Source organism: Musa acuminata, chromosome BXJ3-1 (genome assembly GCF_036884655.1).
Source record: "Musa acuminata AAA Group cultivar baxijiao chromosome BXJ3-1, Cavendish_Baxijiao_AAA, whole genome shotgun sequence".
Classification (NCBI taxonomy): domain Eukaryota; kingdom Viridiplantae; phylum Streptophyta; class Magnoliopsida; order Zingiberales; family Musaceae; genus Musa; species Musa acuminata.
The window spans coordinates 38,178,960-38,199,387 of NC_088349.1; the positions used below are offsets into that span (position 1 = coordinate 38,178,960).

General features: G+C 33.7%; 1 protein-coding gene across 1 annotated transcript; it reads left to right on the forward strand.

The window, feature by feature from the left end:
• Window positions 1-5,833: 5,833 nt before the first annotated feature.
• LOC135628793 (uncharacterized) lies at window positions 5,834-20,023 on the forward strand. The gene is made up of 5 exons (XM_065135701.1): window positions 5,834-5,986; window positions 6,068-6,163; window positions 7,069-7,172; window positions 7,268-7,404; window positions 19,743-20,023. The coding sequence occupies exons 1-5, from the start codon at window positions 5,927-5,929 to the stop codon at window positions 19,823-19,825; spliced, it is 480 nt and encodes a 159-aa protein (XP_064991773.1). The 5' UTR covers window positions 5,834-5,926; the 3' UTR covers window positions 19,826-20,023.
• The last annotated feature ends 405 nt before the right edge of the window (window positions 20,024-20,428 follow it).

The window sequence follows — 20,428 nt, forward strand, 5'->3', positions numbered from 1 at the left end:
AATACTATTGCTATTATTATTATTATTATTATTATTATTATTATTATTATTATTATTATTATTATTATTAATGAACTTCTAAAAAAATTTAACTTTGGCTTTTTCTCGTAGAGTGTCTCTACTTTGAAAAATATCCAAACAGTACTTCGACTTTTTAAAATGATAATGTTAACCTTGAAGAACCACTAGGATTCACATAGGATTAAATCAGATAAAATATTAGCCTGATTTGAACTAGTGCTTTTACCATTTACTATACATCTCTATTTCACATGTACCAATCGGAACTTTACGATTTTTTATTTTTGGTAGCTTCCTATTCCATCGTCATTGTCATAGTATACTCCACGATCTCTAAGTATCGTTGAGTTTATATATTATTGTGTTTAGGATCGAGTTTCGTTACTTACAAACATCAAGTTCTATCACGAGCGATATCGACTCCTTTGAGCTTCTATTCCATTAAGGAGGTTCTAGGGTTTGAACATTTCCTACTTCTAGGGTTTCAAAACTACAACAATAGTTAACATTATTTGTAATAGAGCTTCGAGGGTCTTTTAAGTATGTCTCAATTTCTATAAAAATATTTATTAAAAATTTTAACTTTTGGTTTATTATGTATCCATGGTTCTAGGGTTGAATTAATGTTTACTACTATTCTAAAAACTTATTGTTTTACTACCAAGATTTTGAGCATTCTTTATAAAAATAAAATCTTTGTCCAGAATAGTGTCTTATTTTCACCTTGTTTATTTCATTTCTAACAAATTATAATTTACCCATGTAATTTTTTTTCACATTTAAGCTTCTAAAGAGGTCCACAATATAGGTAAAAAAATTGATTCAGGGAAAAATTTTCCCAATAGTTGATGCACTATTTTTCGAGGAAAATTAAAAACTAATGCATCGCATATATGCACTGTTCAAAATGATCTTAAATTTTTTTAAAAACTTTAAATATGATATTATGGACATATGTTTCTTGTTTTCTATTTAGAGATTTTTTTTAGTATTTTATGAAATTTTGAGCATATAAATAGTGTGTCATTTTTTATTTTATCCTTTTTTTCTACTTATAACAATTATAATGCATTAATATAATATTTTTTGCATTTGCATTTCTAAATAGATCTTCGATATATGTAAAAAATTTGATTTAGAAAAAATATTTCCTAATAGGTGATGCATTATTTTTTGAGGAAAAATTAAAAATAGTGCATCACATAGATGCACTATTCATAATGATCTGAAATTTTTAGAAAAGCTTTGAATAGGACACTTATGGACATCTACCACTAGTTTTCTATTTTAGAGATTTTTTATATTTTATAGATTTTTTAGCATTTGAACAGTGTATTATTTTTTTATTTTCACCTTGTTTTTTTCTATCTCTAATAATTATAATGCATCCATTGAATATTTTTTCATATTTGAGCTTCTAAGTAGGTCAAAAATGTACATAGAAAATGTGGTCTAAAAAAATTTTCTAATGGGTGATGTATTGTTTTGATGAAAAATAAAAAAATAGTGCATCACATAGATGTGTTGTCTAAAATGATTTAAAATCTTTAGGAAAGCATTAAATAGAATGCTTATGAACATATGTCACTGGTTTTTCATTTTAAATTTTTAAATATTTTTATAGATTTTTTAGCTTTTGAATAGTGTGTTATTTTTAATTTTTCTAATTAATTTTTATTTCTAACAAATTATAATGCATCCATATAATATTTTTTCAGCTTCTAAATAGGTCAACAATATATATGTAAAAAATTTGGTATAAAAAATTCCTAGTATGTGAAGCATTTTTTTGAGAAAATATAAAAAATAGTGTATCACATAGATCCATTATTCAAAATGATCTAAAAATTTTAGAAAAGCTTTGAATAAGACACTTATGGACATATGTCATTAGTTTTATTTTAGAGAATTTTTTGATATTTTTGTAAAATTTTGAGCATCTGAACAATGTGTTATTTTTCTATTTTCTCCTTATTGTTTTCTATTTCTAATGCATCCATGTAATTTTTTTTACATTTGAGCTTTAAATAAGTCAACAATATATATATATATATATATATATATATATATATATATATATATATATAATTTGGTATAGAAAAAATTTTCTAATAGGTGAAGCACTATGTTAGAGGAAAAATAAAAAATAGTGCATTGCATAGATACATTGTTCAAAATGATCTAAAATTTTTAGAAAATCTTTGAGTAGGATACTTGTGGACAAATGTTCTTTTGGATTTTTGAGCATCTAAACAGTGTGTCCCTTTTTTATTTTCTCATTTTGTCTAGTTAGATAATTTTTTATTAAATTAATAACTCTAGTCTCTTATCGGTTTAAACAAGAAATAATTATGTCATCAAATACTTATTATATGCATAGAATGTCCAGATTTAAGCATAGGCATGTTTTTGTTTATATAAATTTTTCTTTAATTATCATTGATAGTTTTTAAATTTCATCATTGTAGTTTCATTTGTTGGTAACTCAAGGATCGAGTCATTTTAATGATGAAAAGTGGTTGAAAAGTCATTCTAGTTAAACAGCTTCATGATGAAACTTTATGGATCATTTTCTGTCACTTATGGAATCTATTAAACATAGTGAAGTAATATTCGTCTCATTATCACCAAGATAATATCACTTAGATATTATAAGGAGTATTATATTTAGTCATTTAGTAGATATCATTGATGTTCCTATATCTTGCATAATAATATTGGTAATAATAGAATAATAGTCGATAAGAATCTAATGAATAGAATGGAACTATCTTTTCTATGATGTACCTCTTATGCTTAATCTACTAAATACTAGAGAAGTCACTAATATGAAAGCATCTTGATCCTAAGGATATCTTACACATAATTAATTTTTTATTTGAATGACTAACCCATGCAGGTTTGAAATTATTGATGATAAATTTGCATCCAAGTGATGCTAAAGAATTAGTGATAAACTTTTGCTGGATGTATGTGTTATATACTTTTGTTTGTGGAAAGGTTGTCTACTATATTATAGGTAACTTATGTATAGGTATATAGTACCCTACTTTTCATATAATATGATTTGATGTTAACATATATTTGATATTTGATATTTGATAAGGGTAGTTTTGTAAGAACGTCTTATGCTTTAAGTTGTCAAATGAAATAGAATATCCAAGATTAGAGAAATGATTCATTCCCATTCGAAAATAATCAATAGAATGATATTAATAATATCATTTGATAAAGAAAGGACGTTATTCTGGAATCAAATTTAGATTTTTTATTATAATTTATTTCGAAAAACTATCCTAATGATCATTTTTCATTATTTATAGATCACTAAAGAGTTAAATTCTTTACCATAGGAGGCATGATTATATTCTCACGAGGCACGAGATATTGAGGAATTAAATGTTGAGGTATCTATTAGGATCAAGAGTAGTACTAATAAGGGGAGGTGAATTAGAAAAAATCATTGGTTTTATAAATTTTTCGTTCGTTAAAAACCAAAAGTGTTTGACTTTAAAGTAAATGAACCAGCAATTAACTTAGAAAATAATGACAATAATGAAAGTAGAATGGAAATGAGCATACCGGAATTTATAGTGGTTTTATCGTTGTGACTTATATCCACTTCCAATTCCTCTTCCGTCAAGGTCATCGAAGTCCACTAATAATCTTTCTTCAATAGGTGAGACCAACTACTTCTTTACAGCACTTTCTCCTTTTTACGGGTTTAGGAGATAACCCTTACAAGCCTCACACCTCTCTTAAATTATCACAATACTTAGAAAGGGAGAAGGAGGACTCTTTTTACTTTTACAACACTTTAACACCTTAAGACTTTAATATTTTATTCACTCTTTGATTGTATTTTGTTACCCTTTCGTGCAGAAAATGATGGGGTATTTATAGACCCCAATAGCTTCAGAATTAGAGTAAAAAAAAAAAACATCCTAGGCTTTCGGCCTACTGGCGATACCACTGTCATTATTGGACGGTACTATCACATGCAAACTAACATTGGGCAGTACCACTGCTTAGTTTGGGCGATACGACTGCTTGACAATACTTCGAGACCGAGTTCTAATAGTACCATCATATGACAACATTAACTATCGATGGTACCACCGCCCAGTCTGGGTGGTACCACCACCTCGAGCACCAAGGAGACTGAGTCTCAAGCGGTGCGATTGTCGACCGTGACTTCAGGTGCTAAATGGGTTGTTCAACCGGCACAATTCAGCTCTGTTAAGGGCCCAATTGACCTCTAATTGAGTTAGTGGGATTATCTCCCAATCCTAACTCAACTTAAGGTCTAACTATGATAATTTAAGATATTAACTAAGTAATCTTAATCTAGTATATCAATTGTTCTTCCGACGAGCTTCCAGCAATCTTATAGTGAACTTCTAACGATCTCTCGGCAATGTTCCAACAGACTCCCAGTAACCTCCTGGACTTTATGATGATTTTCTTAGCGAGTTCCGATGAGCTTCTTTGGCAAGCTCTTGGACTTCTCGGTTAATTCTGATAAAACTTCCGATGAACGTTCGGACTTCTGATGAACTCTCGAACTCTCAATGAAATCTTGATCTTGACTCTGGCATTATATTTGCTTTATATCTTACCGCTATCGTAGTTAATTCTACACACTTTTCTCAATATATAGATTATATTAAATAATTTACTAATTGATTTTATTATTAAAATCTAAGATTCAATAATTAAGGTAATAATTGAGGAGGCACGACCTACTAAATGATCATGTACTATTGAGGTACGTTTCTTTTATATGTCATACCAATTATAATTTTCTTTAAGATAATTAAATAATAAATTTATTTTTTATTTAGTATCAAGCAACTCAAACCTTTGATATATGTATGGATGATATCGGAGTAAAACAACTAAGAGCCACATGAATCTCAAACAATTTGAATGCAAAGACTGAAAAATATCTTGAGACACTTAGAAGGTCCATGTCATTAGTGCGGGAGCTGATATAGTTCATAAAATAGTGCCCAAACAACTTAAAAGACATTTGCATCAGTGATTCAAATATATTGTCCTTAAACCTATCTCAGTAAAACAAGAGTGATATGAATGAGAGTTTTTGTAAAAATAAGATTTATAAAGATAAAAGTTGAGAAGAAATTAGAGAAGAATAATGAGACAGACCTAGAAGGATTTTATGTATCTTCTACGTACTAAAAGCCCAAGTGAAGACCAAATCTGGAAGAAGTAAATTGATTATGAGTAGGAGATGACTCCCATAATCAAAGTAAATCTTTAATAGTTTTTATATGAGAAATAAATGTTGTTGAAGTAGGGCATTTGAGTTTGTTATTTTTTATTTGCAATAGTAAAATTGATAATAACACATTAAATTTTTTTATTTATAGTCAAATATCATGCACTTATGTATATTTTTTACCTTTGAACTTCTACTTATATCCCAAAAATTTGATCCTAAAAAAATATTTCTAATATGTGATATATTATTTTTGATCAAAATCTAAAAATAATACATAAAATAGCAGGATTTTAAAGAAAATTTAAAATTTATTAGACGATATATTTGAATCAGATCTACATGGACATATTTCAGTATTTTTCTATTTTAAATTTATTTAACTTTTTTGAATTATTCAGTTCCTACATAGAAACGAAAGAAAAAAAAATAAAAATACAAACTGTTCTCTATGCAACTGACACGTAGATAAAAGACGTCGTGAATAATGAAAATACCTAAATATTCCCTTAGTATCCGACGGCTTGGAGTTTCCTGATGTCGCGCGTTTTTAAGCGCACGCTAACCCATACGCTCATCTGACAAAATGGTGGGTGGAAATATCAGTACCCCTTTAAAACCCTAGGGGAAAACAGCTCAGCCCCCGGGAGACACAGAGAAGCAATGGGGTGGAAGGCGGCTGAGAAGATAATCAAGCATTGGAAGATCCTCAGAGGCGACAACGTGATCTAAAAACCGTTTTTTCCGCTCAAATCGGTGTCTTTTTTGGTGAAATATATGAATTTTGAGGGTGATCTTTTGCAGGTAATGATCATAAGAGGGAAGGATAAGGGCGAGACGGGCATTATCAAGCGCGTCATCCGATCCCAGAATCGGGTCATCGTCGAAGGGAAGAATCTGGTCCGTTCTCTTTAATGGACAGTGATTACTTTGCTGAATTGGTTCTTGGATTTTCTTTGTTTGAGATTGACTTTTCTATGTTGGTGTCTAGCTTAGGATATGGCATCGGCACTGATTTCCTTAAAAATCTTTCGGATTTGGTACTGTAGCTGAAGATGATCAAACTTGATGTTTTTTGGAGGTTTTTCTTTTTATTTTTTTGTTTATTCTGGTAGAACTTTGATGCAGTGTTGGGGTAAAAATTTGACTTTTTTTTTTTTTCGTGTTAAGCCTTCGTTTGTTTGATTACCAAAATATCTAATTTTTATCTACTTCTGTACTTTCCAGAGAGTTCATTGAATGTTGGAGTTATGCTATCAAAGAACTTTCGCAATTATGTCCAATCATGCGCACAAACCTCATCAATTTATGGTGATTATATAAAGTGCATATTTGGTGTCTGCCTATTTGTTCTGTTTGTAAGTTTGTTGAAAGATTTATTTAATACAGTTGTCTTACTCTATTCAGTTGAAGAGTTCTTTATTGCAACCTCAAAATCTTGTAATTCCCACTATTTTTGAAATAGGTGCTTTTGCCTCTGTGAATTTTCTACCAGCCTTGCCTTTTCTCTGATGATGTTTTTTTTTACTTTTTGAAACTTTCCTGACACTATAAAAAAAATTTTAGCAATAAAGACCAAACCTTTGAAGGTTAACCAATCCTTTTTTTTTTTGCATAACTTATGGTTCTGGAAGTGTTTTATAGGTGATTCATATGATTTTCCGTTTTTCATTGTTCTGATTATAGTTCCTCAGGTTTATTGTTCTCTTATTAAATTTAAACTAGGATGACTCAAGTTTGATCTTCAATACAAGTTCAATCAGTTCTCTTTCGTGATCGAAGTTAGCATATGTTATTCTTTTCAGGTGAAGAAGCACATCAAGCAAGGGCAAGGACATGAAGGTGGAATCTTTTCCATTGAATCTCCCCTTCATGTTTCAAATGTCCAAGTTCTTGATCCAGCTACTGGGTATGATTTCTCCAAAATTTTCTCTCATCAACTTGTTTTAGTTTTTGAATCCTCAAATTTGGTTGTCATGTGCAAGTAAAATATGCCTCATGCAGGAAACCATGTAAAATTGGGTACAAATATCTGGAAGATGGATCTAAGGTAAGAGTCTCTAGAGGATTAGCAGCATCTGGAACCGTAATTCCTCGCCCAGAGATACTAAAAGAAAGGAGAAAACCAAGACCAAACATTGGTATGTTTAGCTGTTTGACTTCATTGCTGATTTGCTGGCTTCATTCCAACTAAAGTTTAGTCATCTATTATATTAATATCTTGTTACATCTAGCCATGTGAAAAATGTAATTTGGTGTCTCTTTATACATTGGTGTCTTTTTGTCCTCAAGTTAGTTTCCACATCCAGCCTGCTCACGATGTGTTCTGATCATTATTATTATTATTGAGTTACACAATCAAACTTTCAGATCTTAGAACCAGGAAACTGATATAAAGTTGTTGATTCCAAGTTGTTGTATTATAGTCGTAAACCAATCAAGGTCTAAGTACTGGCCATCCCGATCGGTATGGGCTGGTATTTACCAGTTCTGCAGGCAACTGGGACATGGTCCAGATGATTCTGTTTGGTTCAATCTGGTATGGGCTAACTGCTTGGTAAGATAAATGGACTGGTTTCAAATGGTACCATGTGATAACCTCATCGCATGGCACCCATATCTTCTTTTAGAATAATGACCACTCATTGTTGCCCTGTCTCTTTTTCTCTCTTTTTTCCTTCTCCTTCCTGCATTGCCATTTCCATCTCCTTGTCACACAGCCATTGCCTCTTCCTCCCCGCTGCATGGCTTCCTTGGGCCTCTTGCTCCACTCCCTCCTCCTCCTCCATCCCATTCTCTTCCTCCCCTCCTCCCTCGCGTCTTCCTTCTCCTCCAACCAAACTTGTTCTGGTCAGTCATGAGGGCCTACCAATACACGATTCACCCAATCATATTGGTACATACCCATATGTCCATGAGCAAAAATGACAGGAAACCGAGATTTGAAACTTAGAAACCAGGATCCTTAGTTTTAGCCTAAAGTATTTGTTGTCAATTCATCCAAAAGCCTTTCTTGCTTTGTTCTCAATCTTTTCTTTAAGTGCCTCTCATATTGATTGAGAGTCTTTTTCTCATACCTTATGTAAAATTTTTTAAGACACTCGCCTTTGAAAGTTAATGCAAGATCAAAGCAAATGAAACAATTGCTTCCTCTATTTTGAAGTTGTTTGGTTGAGAGATAACAATTTGATAGCTCCATAGTGTTTTTTTGAGGTAAATTGCTCTAGATCAAAAAAGGATATAAGTAGGGTCAATTGATGCAACCTTACCCTTGCAAGCAAAGAAGTGATGCCCATGACTTGGAACTCTGTATATTTAAATTGCAAAGGAGCAACCATACCTTGGCATCCTGCCCATCCTTTTACCAAACAAGTCGAGATGAAGATAACATATTAGTGACTTGAATTTCTAGTATTCAAGATGCTCAACTGTATCTTTTTGGAAAAAAAACATGTTGGGTAGCATTAAGTTATGAGAATTTAGACAACTCATGGTATAAAAATTGCCTTGTTCCCAAGCCCAAAAGTCTAGCCTGTTAGTTAACCACACATATTGTGAGTTTCCTCAAGATATACAAGATTTCGAGATATTACACGGATAGATAAGAAGCAAATAATAAGCTATAGACCTTTATCAAAGTATAGATAACATATAAGTCAATTAAGAAAACACATACCACAAAATATAAAATAATCTCAAAGTATAATACAGTCTTGAAGTTTGAAACTTGTAAAATATTGACTAGTCAACTATTTAAAGCTCTAAACTTATTGAATTGATTTCATGAAAATCTTGAAACGTTGAAGTTTTGAAACCATCAACATGCAACTAAAGAAGCATGCTTTAAAATTTTCATTGTATTTCGTTGTTATCCACCTCTAAGAAATATAGAGTATTTGAAACTAGTGTTTTCAAAAGGTGCTTGGGCGATGGCCCAGGTGCTCGGGCGAGGCGAGGTGAGACCCAAGCGCCTTGCAAAGCCTTACGGTGAGGCATTTCAATGTAGCATCACTTGGGCATGCTTTAGCCCAAGCACTAGGTGCCTCGGGTGAGCGCCCCCAAATCAGGTCAACTTTGAACTTGGGGTTGACTAGGTAAGTTGGTTCAATCAAACTAACTAATATCACTTATTCTAACACCACCACCACATCCCCCTTTGCGCTCGACCCAATGAAAGAAACCAGAAGCGAAACCCTACTGCTTGTCCGCCGCCTTCGTATGCTTTGTTTGCTACTGCAGTTTCATATGCTTCGTCCACATTGTTCATTTGGATGCTTTGTCCACCTCCGTTGGCAACCTCGTTAATTACCTTCGTTTCATCTGCCATTGCAGCTTCATCCATCCGCCGCTGTAACTTCATCTGTCACTCTCTCCAGCTTTGTTCACCAACGATTTCCACCTTCCCCTACCTTCCTCCATAGCCACCATTTATTTGATCTTCTCAATCCTCTCTTAGTTTATTGGTATTAACTTTTGCTGATTAACTTACTGCACCATATTGAGGTGGTGCACTATTACTCTGTTATGAGTTAGAACTTAGGAGTTTGTGGTCAATTAACTTGTTGCTAGAGAGTTAGATATCTCAGTTACATGTTACCATATTGAGGTCGATTAACTTACTGCACTATTTCTATTTTTGTGATCATATTTAATTATTTATCAAGCATAATATATAATTTTAAATTTTAATATTTGGGAGTACCTCGCTTTGGTTAGGTGGGTGCCAAGCGTCTTGGGCATTTTGGGACTTTAGTGCCTTTTGGCGCGTAGCACTTTTTAACAACACTGCTTACAACTACTTCAGGTATAACAAAGATTAAGATTGGCAAATATCAGTTTATATATACTCGTAGACAAATGACAGTAATCTGGTTAGATCAATCAGATATCTATATTGATGGATATTTGCATCATAGAGGTAATTGGAGTACATCTGACATACACAAGTTAGTACATTAAGCATACAACTGTACATGGATAAATCAACAAGACATCATGTTGAAAATTAGACAAATATATTGGACATATATTAGCTAGCAATCAAATAGATAAATGATATAATATATAAGATAAGCAAACAGTCAACCATTGTAAACTAAAATTTGGATAAATGTAACGTACAAAAGAAAGGGAGAGACAATTGGATAAAATTGATGCTAAGATCTTAATGGTATTAAGAGGAGGTGGAATAGCTTTTGTGTGAATCCAAATCAACTATGAAATTTTAATCGAGAACAACAAGTATCAAAAACAAAATTAAGTATATAAGCATAAGGGAAAAATACAAACCAGAGATAGGCACACAATTTATAGTGGTTCAGTTTTCCTAATTTATGTCCACTCTCGATTCTTGTATTCTCGATGCCATTGAATTTCCTTAACAATCTTTTTTCTAAAGGTGAAAATCAATAATCCTTTACAACCCTCTTTTTACAAGGCCTAAGAGAGAACCTTAAATTCAAACCTCTCACCTCTTACTAAGAATGATAATTTAACTTAAGAAGGTCGAGGAGATAGGGCTCTTTACACTCAAAGAGAGACTTACAATACTATGCAAACTCAAGGATGAATCTATCAACCAAGCACAAATGAGGTATTTATAGCCTAAAAAGCCTAAAAAGTAGAGACAAAATAGTTAAATTTTTATGTTTTTGGGTATTAGCGGTACTATCATCGGCACAATATTTAATTTTCAGTATATCAACCAATCTGTCCTTTAGCTTGATGTTCGATCTCCAAATGGTTCGAATCCTTAGTCGAAGTATTTCTATTGTCACTTATCTCAATAAGGCATTAGTTTCCCAAATTTATTAGTTGATTTCATCATCGAAATCTGGGATTCAATTATTTTTTTATGATGACAACTAATTGGTGAATGATTTTTAAGCAAAACTCCTTTAAATATGTCATTAAATAAAAAATCATTGATGCTTGAACTCAATAAAAAGATAACATATCCTTTTAAATGCATATCTTAAATTTAAATAAAACAAAGTTCAGTCTCAAATTTTTATCATCAACTTTATCCATCAAGGATCATTCTTTTTCAAGCTTAAATATCAAGGTGCAATCATAAACAATATCTAGATGTAAACATTATAAAGTATAAACTTATAGGACATATTGAGGCATAGTTATTACCAAAGTACTAAGATTTCACCATGATATTAATGACAAATTATAAACAAAAGTTAAATTTAACTTTCATCATAAACCATAATTCATAAACAAAAGTTAAATGCAAGTTAAACATGAGCATATAGACATAAGTTAAACACATGTGAAGTTGAACAAGAGTTAAATAACCATCATAAGTCATAAGTCAAAACATAAATTATTTCTCCCCCTTACAATAGTAACACCACCAACAACAAAGCTGTAAGTCTTAACTATTTGGGGTTGACTACATGAATCTTTTGTTGCCATTGAAATCGGTAAAAAGTCATATGCTTAGTTAAGTTCAGAGCATTTAAGTCTTTATTTGTAGTTTCTATTAAAGTCTTTTTAGGTCTTCTTTACTTCTTCTCCAACCACTAACATTAATTATTTCACCTTTTTTGACTACCGCATTCAGAGGTCTCCTCAGCATATGCCCATATGATCTTAAATGATTTTATTTTATCTTATCCTCTATTGAAACAATATCTAATTGTTCTCGAATAAAAATATTTTTTTTATCTTTCCTAGTAAATCTATATATTCATATCAATATTTTCATTTCGGCAACACAAACTTTTTGTATATGTTTTTTTTAACTGTCCAACACTCAGATCGATAAAGCATTATTAATTTTACAATCGTCTTATAAAATGTGTCTTTTAATCTCAAGGGTATTCGATGATTATACAAGAATCCTAATGCCTCTCATCATTTTAACCATTCTGGTTTTACTCTATGAATAATATTTTCATTGATCTCTCCATCGTGTTAAATAATTGATCCAAGAAACCTAAAGCTTTTACTTAAAGCAAAAAGGAAGAATACATAATTAACACGACTGTAACTACTTTGGCGGTTGTTGTCCAAAATGTCTAAACATAGTTTGAAAATATCTATCAGAAGTGTTATGACATGCATCTATGTTCAAAATCTAGTCTTCATGAAGCTCAAAGCGGTCTAGATGAGTTGTAAGAGAATTAGAAGATGAAGTGCGAGCATGATCTACTGGAGGAGAGGAAGCTTTAGCCTCAAAAGAATGATGATCGCTTCTATGGATCAATGTATCTAGGAGAATGATGATGACTTACCATAGGTAACCAAGTCCATATCTCATTAACCATAGTGCACCTTTAATTTTCTAGTAGACTCTTATCAATGATACTAAGTTTATCATGTTTAATTATTTCTTCATCACTAGGTATGATAATATTATATACATCTAAAATCATGTAATCAAGTTTCCATAAGGAAGCACCATGTCTTTCTCACATTTTGTTGAATTATATCACTAAATAATAGTCACACCCTATCATAATCGACCTACTATAATTGGATGCCTATTTTCAAAATATTGTTTAGGAAGTAAAACACCATTGGGGTTGGGTGGAGTGAGATGATAAAGGTAATTAGGGGGGATTTTAGGGCAATTTTGTTGGGTTTGGGTTTCGGGCGGTGGTACTGCCAAGACTAGGCAGTTGTATCACTAGGACTAGATGATGCTATTGTCGGAAACCAGTATTCTAATGGTGGTATCACTAGATCCGGTGGAGTTGGTGGAGCTACTGTGGGACCCCCCTTTTACTTATTTTATTTTATTTATTTATTTTTAATTTTTTGTTTTATAATCCTAGTTAACCCATGTATCATAATTTAGAAAAAAATAATAAGCCTAATCAGTGTAGTTAATGGTGTTAAGCACTCAGAGCAAATCGAGGCATTCATAAATATTAAAATTTTAAAAATATATAATTAAGGAGAAATATGATCACTAAAATAACAATGAGAAATTTCTTGATGTCTTTATCACTTTATATTTCAAATCAAGGTGCAGTCTCTTGCAGATTGATAGTGTCGGTTGATGCCCAAACCATTACGTACTAATCGGTATCAGCGTATCGTGTATCGTTATGTCGGTACATGCTGATAGGTCCCAAAAATGCTTGAATTTTTTTTATAAATACCTGAAAAGTAAAAAATATATTAGAGCCTTTTAATTAGCACTTAATGTAAATTTTTAGTTGAATTTCAATAAAAAAATATTAATATAAGGGTAGCGGATTTATCTATTTCGGATGTTGGGGAGCAACTTTGCGACACGTATTAGATGATTCTTCCGTTGATATTGAATCATCTATAAAGATATGAGTTGAAATGTTAGATTACATGTCGAAACGTTAAGATTTAAATAATTTAAGTAATAAATGAATTAGTTGTTGGATATACCTACTTCTACCACTAATGAACAACAAGACTCCATAAACGGTGGATTGAGATTCTTGATTCTATGTATTGTATATCAATATGGTTTGTCAGATCCAATTTTGTGATTGCTCGCATGACAGTGTATTGATAAACTGTATGCCTTTGGCACATTAATGTGGTGACAGTTGTTGCTCGATCGGAAACAACATGTGTTCATGGTGCCTCCTGATTGTGGCATTTATGGGTGGGGTGGTTGGAGAACTTCAAAAATTTTGTTATTGCCATTGACCTATTGCTTTGTATTATAAGAACAATCAGCCTCGTAAAAGAATGACCAACTATCACCATATGATTGTTGGTCGTAGGATTGATCGTGAATATGACGAGCTTCGCTTTGTATCTACATCGTAGAGCCTCTGTCGCATTTGTCTAAAGTCATCAATTGCTTGCACCTCTTCCGTGTATAAACATTACGATTGCCTCCTCGAGTTTCATAATCTGTATCTTGGGTGGCATGTGTAAAATGTTACTTCTTGATCTGTGCACCACCCTGAGATTGGGTAGAAGGAACCATTGGCTCCCTGTGGTTGTTGCCATTGTTGTTCATGTCACTACTATCTCTACAGACCAAGCAAAGTGATGAATACAATGGGGTCTCATTGCCTGATTGAAATTGTTGCTCCTTGATTCTTTCCAATGAATTGGTCAATCCTACTACCTAACCCTTTGCCTTTGTACATTGGGTAGATGATTGTGATTGTTGGGTGTCATGACCATGACTAGTCTGACCTGTGGTTATCCGACTCCTTATATCACGTTCTGACTGAGGGGGATCTTTCTCTTGTTGGGGATGTTGTTCCTATTCTTCTATCGCTTCGATGATACAATGAGGATGTGGATGGTCTCTTTCCTCATCATGTGAAGGATCTTTTAGGTTCTCTATTACTTTGTCTTATTCTAGCATCGGTTAAGAATTTTCGTTGTAGTATTAGAGGTCGAAGGGATCAATCTTTGGTTCCTTTAGCTCCTTGTCAAGCTTAGCACACCACAGTCTTAGACGCATATTGTAATGAACATATACGAGCTTCTCCAGCCATTTATATGATCGTCTGTTACGGACCTTAGTGTGAATTAAGGTAAACTATGACCAATTCCATTCATAGGTAATTGATGTCATTGTTTGTGAAAGCACTTGGACCACAATTCAGACTCTCCAAATCAGTGATTTCAATAGGTGCTTGGGCACTCGCTTAGGCGCTCAAGCGAGGCGAGGCGAGGCCCGAGCGCCTCGCTTCATTTCCTCGCCTCGCCTGAGTGCCTCGCTTCATTTCCAGGCGGCACGCTTCAAAGAAGAGTCGCCTGGGCGCTCGCTCGAGCCTAGGCGTCGGGGCTTCGGGCGAGCGCCTTGGTTAAACCAGGCGACCAACCAGCGTTTTAGGTCTGGTTCGGTCTCCGATGCTTTAGTTGGTTCAATTGAACCAACTAAAGCACCGATATCAGCCTTCCTCTCGCGACTTCCCAACCTTAACCCTACTCGTCGTTGTCGTTCCTGCTACCGCTGCCACTGTCACGCTTGTCGCTGTCGCTGCTCGTTGTTACCGCTGCCGCTGTCGTTGCTCCCACTGCTTGCTGCTATCATTGCTGTTGCTCGCTGCCATTGCTCGTTGCTACCGCTACCACTATCGTCGCTTTTGCTGTCGTTGTCGCTGCTCACTGCTACCGTTGTTGTTGCCACTATCATTACTCGTCGCTCCGGCTCCTGTTGTCGTTGCCGCTGTCGCCGCTCGCCTCTCCCGTTGTTGCTTCTTGTTGCTACCGCTGCTACTACCAGTACCACTACCACTGTCGTCGCTCGCCTCTCCTGCTCTCGCTCTCACTATCATTGCTCGCTGCTACCTCTTCTCACATCGACTCTATAGTATACTGTTAACAGTATATTAATAGTATACTGTTAATTGTATACTAGTAGCAATATTTTTTTATTTATTAGATTAATAATATATTATTTTGATTTTAATATTTTAATATTTATTTATTTGAAATTATTGTTATTGTTTTGAATTTTGAGATTTTTTGTTAATGTGATATTGTGATATTGTAAGTTTTTTTTAATTTAATATTATCTTTTTATTTAAATATAATTATATTATATATTTTTATATTTTAGTGCCTCGCTTTCCTCAGGCGAGCGCCTAACGCCTCGGGCATTTTTGGACCTTGGCGCCTTTTGGCGCCTAGCGCTTTTTAAATCACTGCTCCAAATTATAGTCGCTACTCGACTACAAAAAAATATAAAGAACACTTTTTTAACATAACAAATCATTACCGCCAATTTCAATTTATAATCAAAGACATGTTTGTAACTTTCCCTTGCCATGATACATACACAATATGACTATATTATCGGAGGACTCAAAATTATCTTTGAATAGTTGGCCCTCCATGAGAGCCTTGGTTGTAGCAGTACTTTTTGGCAGGTGGGTTTGTAACATTCCTTAGCGCTTGCAATATATTTGATCGGGTCCTAAGACTGCCTATATTGAATAACAGGATTTGGGTAACATGCTGTAAGAAAATTGATTTCGTCAATATTATAACTTACAAAGATTGATTAATCATATTATAAATGATTATGGATTTAAATATACCTGTATTATGAATGCCTTGGTCCACATAGTCTTCTGCCTTACGTTCGATGATCTGTAAATACTAATTAACTTTCAATTTATCATGCAATGCTTTCTTTACCTCATGGTTGTAAGCAAAATATGTCTAAGGTTAAGCATCTGTGGACACTTCTTTATATAGACCTTATGGTTTTAAGCAACATATAGTGGTTTTTACTGTTATGATTTCATTTACAGACTCCCAAAATCTAGATGATAGAAATGTCTTCTCTACCTTTTTTTCTACCAGATGATTTTAAATAATGAGAATCTGATCATTCCAGTGATGTGACCATTACCTTTAGATTGTGTTTCTTTTGCTGAATGGACTTTAGGGCAATAAAGTTTATTGCAAATCGAAGTATCTCTCCATTTGTATACTTTTGGTATTAAGGAGTGCACCCAATGATGGTTGTGGATAACCTTTGTTACAGATTGTGCCCTTGCCAAACACATTCTAGCTGATGCTAACTCCCTAATATCTTTCATCATTAGGTCAATGCAGTGAGCATTGATCATTTCTCCAACATGCAGGGCGCGGGGAGGAGGTGTTATTACTGAATGTTGATATTGTTTCATTTGGTTTAATTGATCCAAATAGCTTGTAATTGACTCATAATCAACTCAACCAAGGCTCAATCCAATCTGATTTGAATCAGGTAGGCCAGGCGTCTAGGCCCAACATCTAGGTTTAGATGTTGACGGGGTGGGGAGTGCTCTATCCGTCCCCATCCCATATCTGTTTTGATAATAGAAAATACCCCAATCCTCGTTTATTTCCCCAATGGGGTGAGGCTTTGTAGGTATCCATACCCGTGGGCATAATTGACACCTTCAACCAACTTCCACTAATAAATTTCTTTTCAACAGGTGAAAACTAATAACCCTTTTACAACATTCCTTTTTATACTTAATCCTTTTTTAAAAAATCTCACATCCTACTATTTCTACTATTTAGAATGATAAATTAACTCAACAAGGTGATTAGAGGAGACTTAAACAAGGTTCAAAGAGAGAGATCAACACTTTGCAAACTCAAGGATGGACCACCAGTCAAGTTCAAATAAATTATTTATAGCCCCAAAAGCCTCAAAAGTGGAGCTAAAATAGTTAAATTTTTGTGATTTCGGCATATTGGTGGAACTACCACCAACTAATGTTGCCATAGGTGGGGTACCATTGCCCCAATAGTTGACAAAGTGCCGACAACGCTTGTCGATTGTACCATCACCCCTGGCATGTGTTTGGTCTTGTAAAGGCCCAAGTTCGATCCAATTTAAAGCCGAATGGCTGTCATAAGTTGACACAATAAGCATAATAAGCAGGCTCTTTCTAGCCCAATAATAGTCCAATTTGGCTCGAAATGATTTCGACCAAGATGTTGACACAACAACTGCTCTTACGATACATTGTCAAATCTTTTGGCACATCATCCAAACTTTTATCCCATCATCAGATCTTCCAATATATCGCCCTATTCTTGAGCGTAATATCCAATTTTTGACATGTCAACCAATCATCCGGTATAATATCTAATTTTTGGCACAATGACTATCCTCCAGTACAATATTCGATTTTCGACCCATTGACCAATCTTTTGGCTCAATGTTTGATCTTTTGTCAGTCCGGATCCATAGTCGAAATATTTCTATCAAGTATCTCAACAATGCATTAGTTCCTAAAATTCAAATTGATTTTTTTATAAATATCCAGGATTCAACAATTTATATCTGCAGTCCTCACTGTTACTATTGTTGCCTTGTGTGTTTGAGTTGAAGAAAACTAATCTCAATGCAAATTTTGGAGGCTGCCGCCTGTATACTGCTGTTGTTGTCCATGATTTGTTGTTCATCTGCTGAGCTATAAAACACGTCAGGGTGCATGATATAACTGAACATGGCTCATCAACAACAGATAGAAATACGACTATGTCGGACACTAAAGGTGTTCTACCACACTTGCATCATCCATGATGGTCCTCACCTTGCCATATCACCTTGATGAATAGTATGTCTCAATGACTTTCCTTCAATACAAACAGAAATGTGCATCATGGAAGTAATGCTAAGCTTGTTCATATTGTGTATAATTACATCATCGTTACAACAGTAGCAACATAGTATATATGGGTTATTGAGTTATACAGAGTTCAGATGAGAGATATCAGAGAGAATTAACATAAACTAAAGGTGATATCCATGGAGCTATGAATATATATTACACATATGACTTGTACACTGATGAAATCAACATATGAGACACATAATATTATCATGATCATATGATAGATACCAAGAGATCTATAATGTTTAGCTAGAAATAAGTTTTGGTTAGAACAATAAGTGTGAAGTCAATTCTTATCCTTGACTGCAAGAGATCTATTGACTGCAAAAAGCGTTGTGAGGTCAATTCTTATCCTCAAATTCTAGTATATCCTTATTGGAGTATCATATTTAATAAGACTTAATGTGAAAAAAAAGATCTGTAATCTTTACTGAAATTGGTGACACTTGTCGTGATGGGTGGTACACATCACAAGATGGTGATTTTGGGAGATGAAGATTTTTATGAGCATTGTAAGATTCTTTGTTTCCTGCAGTATTCCATGAATACAGAGCTTATTTCCAATATGTTGCTTCTGCTCTGGTAACTGAATTGCATATTTTCTAAATCTGTTATGCTGTGAAGTTAAACTAAACTTTCACGGTTGTCATGCTGCAAGGTTTGACTAACTCTAGAATTTGTTGAAACAAAGGTTGTTTGAGACTCCAAGAACTCTAGCATGAAGATCTAACTGATCTCATTTTTATTGATATATTTCCTAAACGTGCTCATTTTTAGTTGAACACATATTTTAAAGTAGATGATAAATCAGCAGAATTCAAGCACAAGGGAGTTTGCTACACAAGAGGGCAAGACTAGATGATACACAATGAAGAGAGGGGACTGAGGGGAAAGGCCAGGATGACAAACAATCATGAATGGTATTAATCACTAGGTCATAATCTGTCCAGAAATTTTCAAAACGGAACTCGTAAAGGGTAAGAAAATTGAACACATATATTAAAGTTGTTTCTTGCCAGTGTATTTGTCCAGAAAATTGAACACACTTTTTGCATGCTAGTCACTGATCTGCTTGGTTATCTTTTTTTGTAGGGCTAGTTATTTTTAATTAGTTGAAGTTATCTGTTTTTACAATATTCAGGGTTTCAAAGCCATAAGATATTCCAATTTTATATTATATTCTGATGCTCCCGAATTGAGATTGCCTCTTGATGTGTTCTATCTTCTCTTGAATTTAATATCTATATTTTTTTAGTTAATTTTATAACTGTTGTCATGGTTCAACCTCTATCTGCAGTTTGCTTCTATTTCTTTCTTTTTTGTTAGTTGTGCTGCTGCTGCTATTGCACACCAGAGAGCGTTAACTTATTTGGCTTCTCGTTTTGCAGTTGGCCCCAAGGATACACCAATTGACCTTGTACTAGACAAAACATATGATGCTAAAACTGGAATAGGCATGCCTGATCTTTAAAGTCCCCCAACAAGCCTTCAAGATTTTGGCAGGATCAAATGACTACGGCAATATCCTTGGGATGTCTAAAATCTTCAATGTTACTTAAGGTTAGTACTTTTCATGTGCTACCTGCAGCTTATATGCCAGCATGTTCACTTTGATTTGAAGTCTTAACTTTGATACATAATTTAAATAATTGGTGTACCATTGAGCCAATGCTATTTTGGAGTATTTAGTTGGATGTCATGATCAAATGGGGTATCTCCAACAATCTGCTTCGGATGGTATGAATCATTGTACCATCGATCTGAAGAAAAGAAGTTGGATTTTTTTCCTTTCTTTCTACTTTTCATAGGTTCAATTATCTGCGTGCGTTGACTTATCAAGAAATGAGATATCAGATTTTTTGTTGTTATTTGATGATTAGATCCTTAAAAGATCATCTTATTATATATACACGAGAGCATAGGGTTTGAGAAGAGATAATTAGGAGAAATTTTCATATCAAGATTATTTTTCTTTCAATTGGTCGATTGATAATAATCTTAATCCGAATCCAATTAGATTTTTATTATATTTTATCTTAAATTAATTGAGTTATAAAATCTTATATTATTTTAT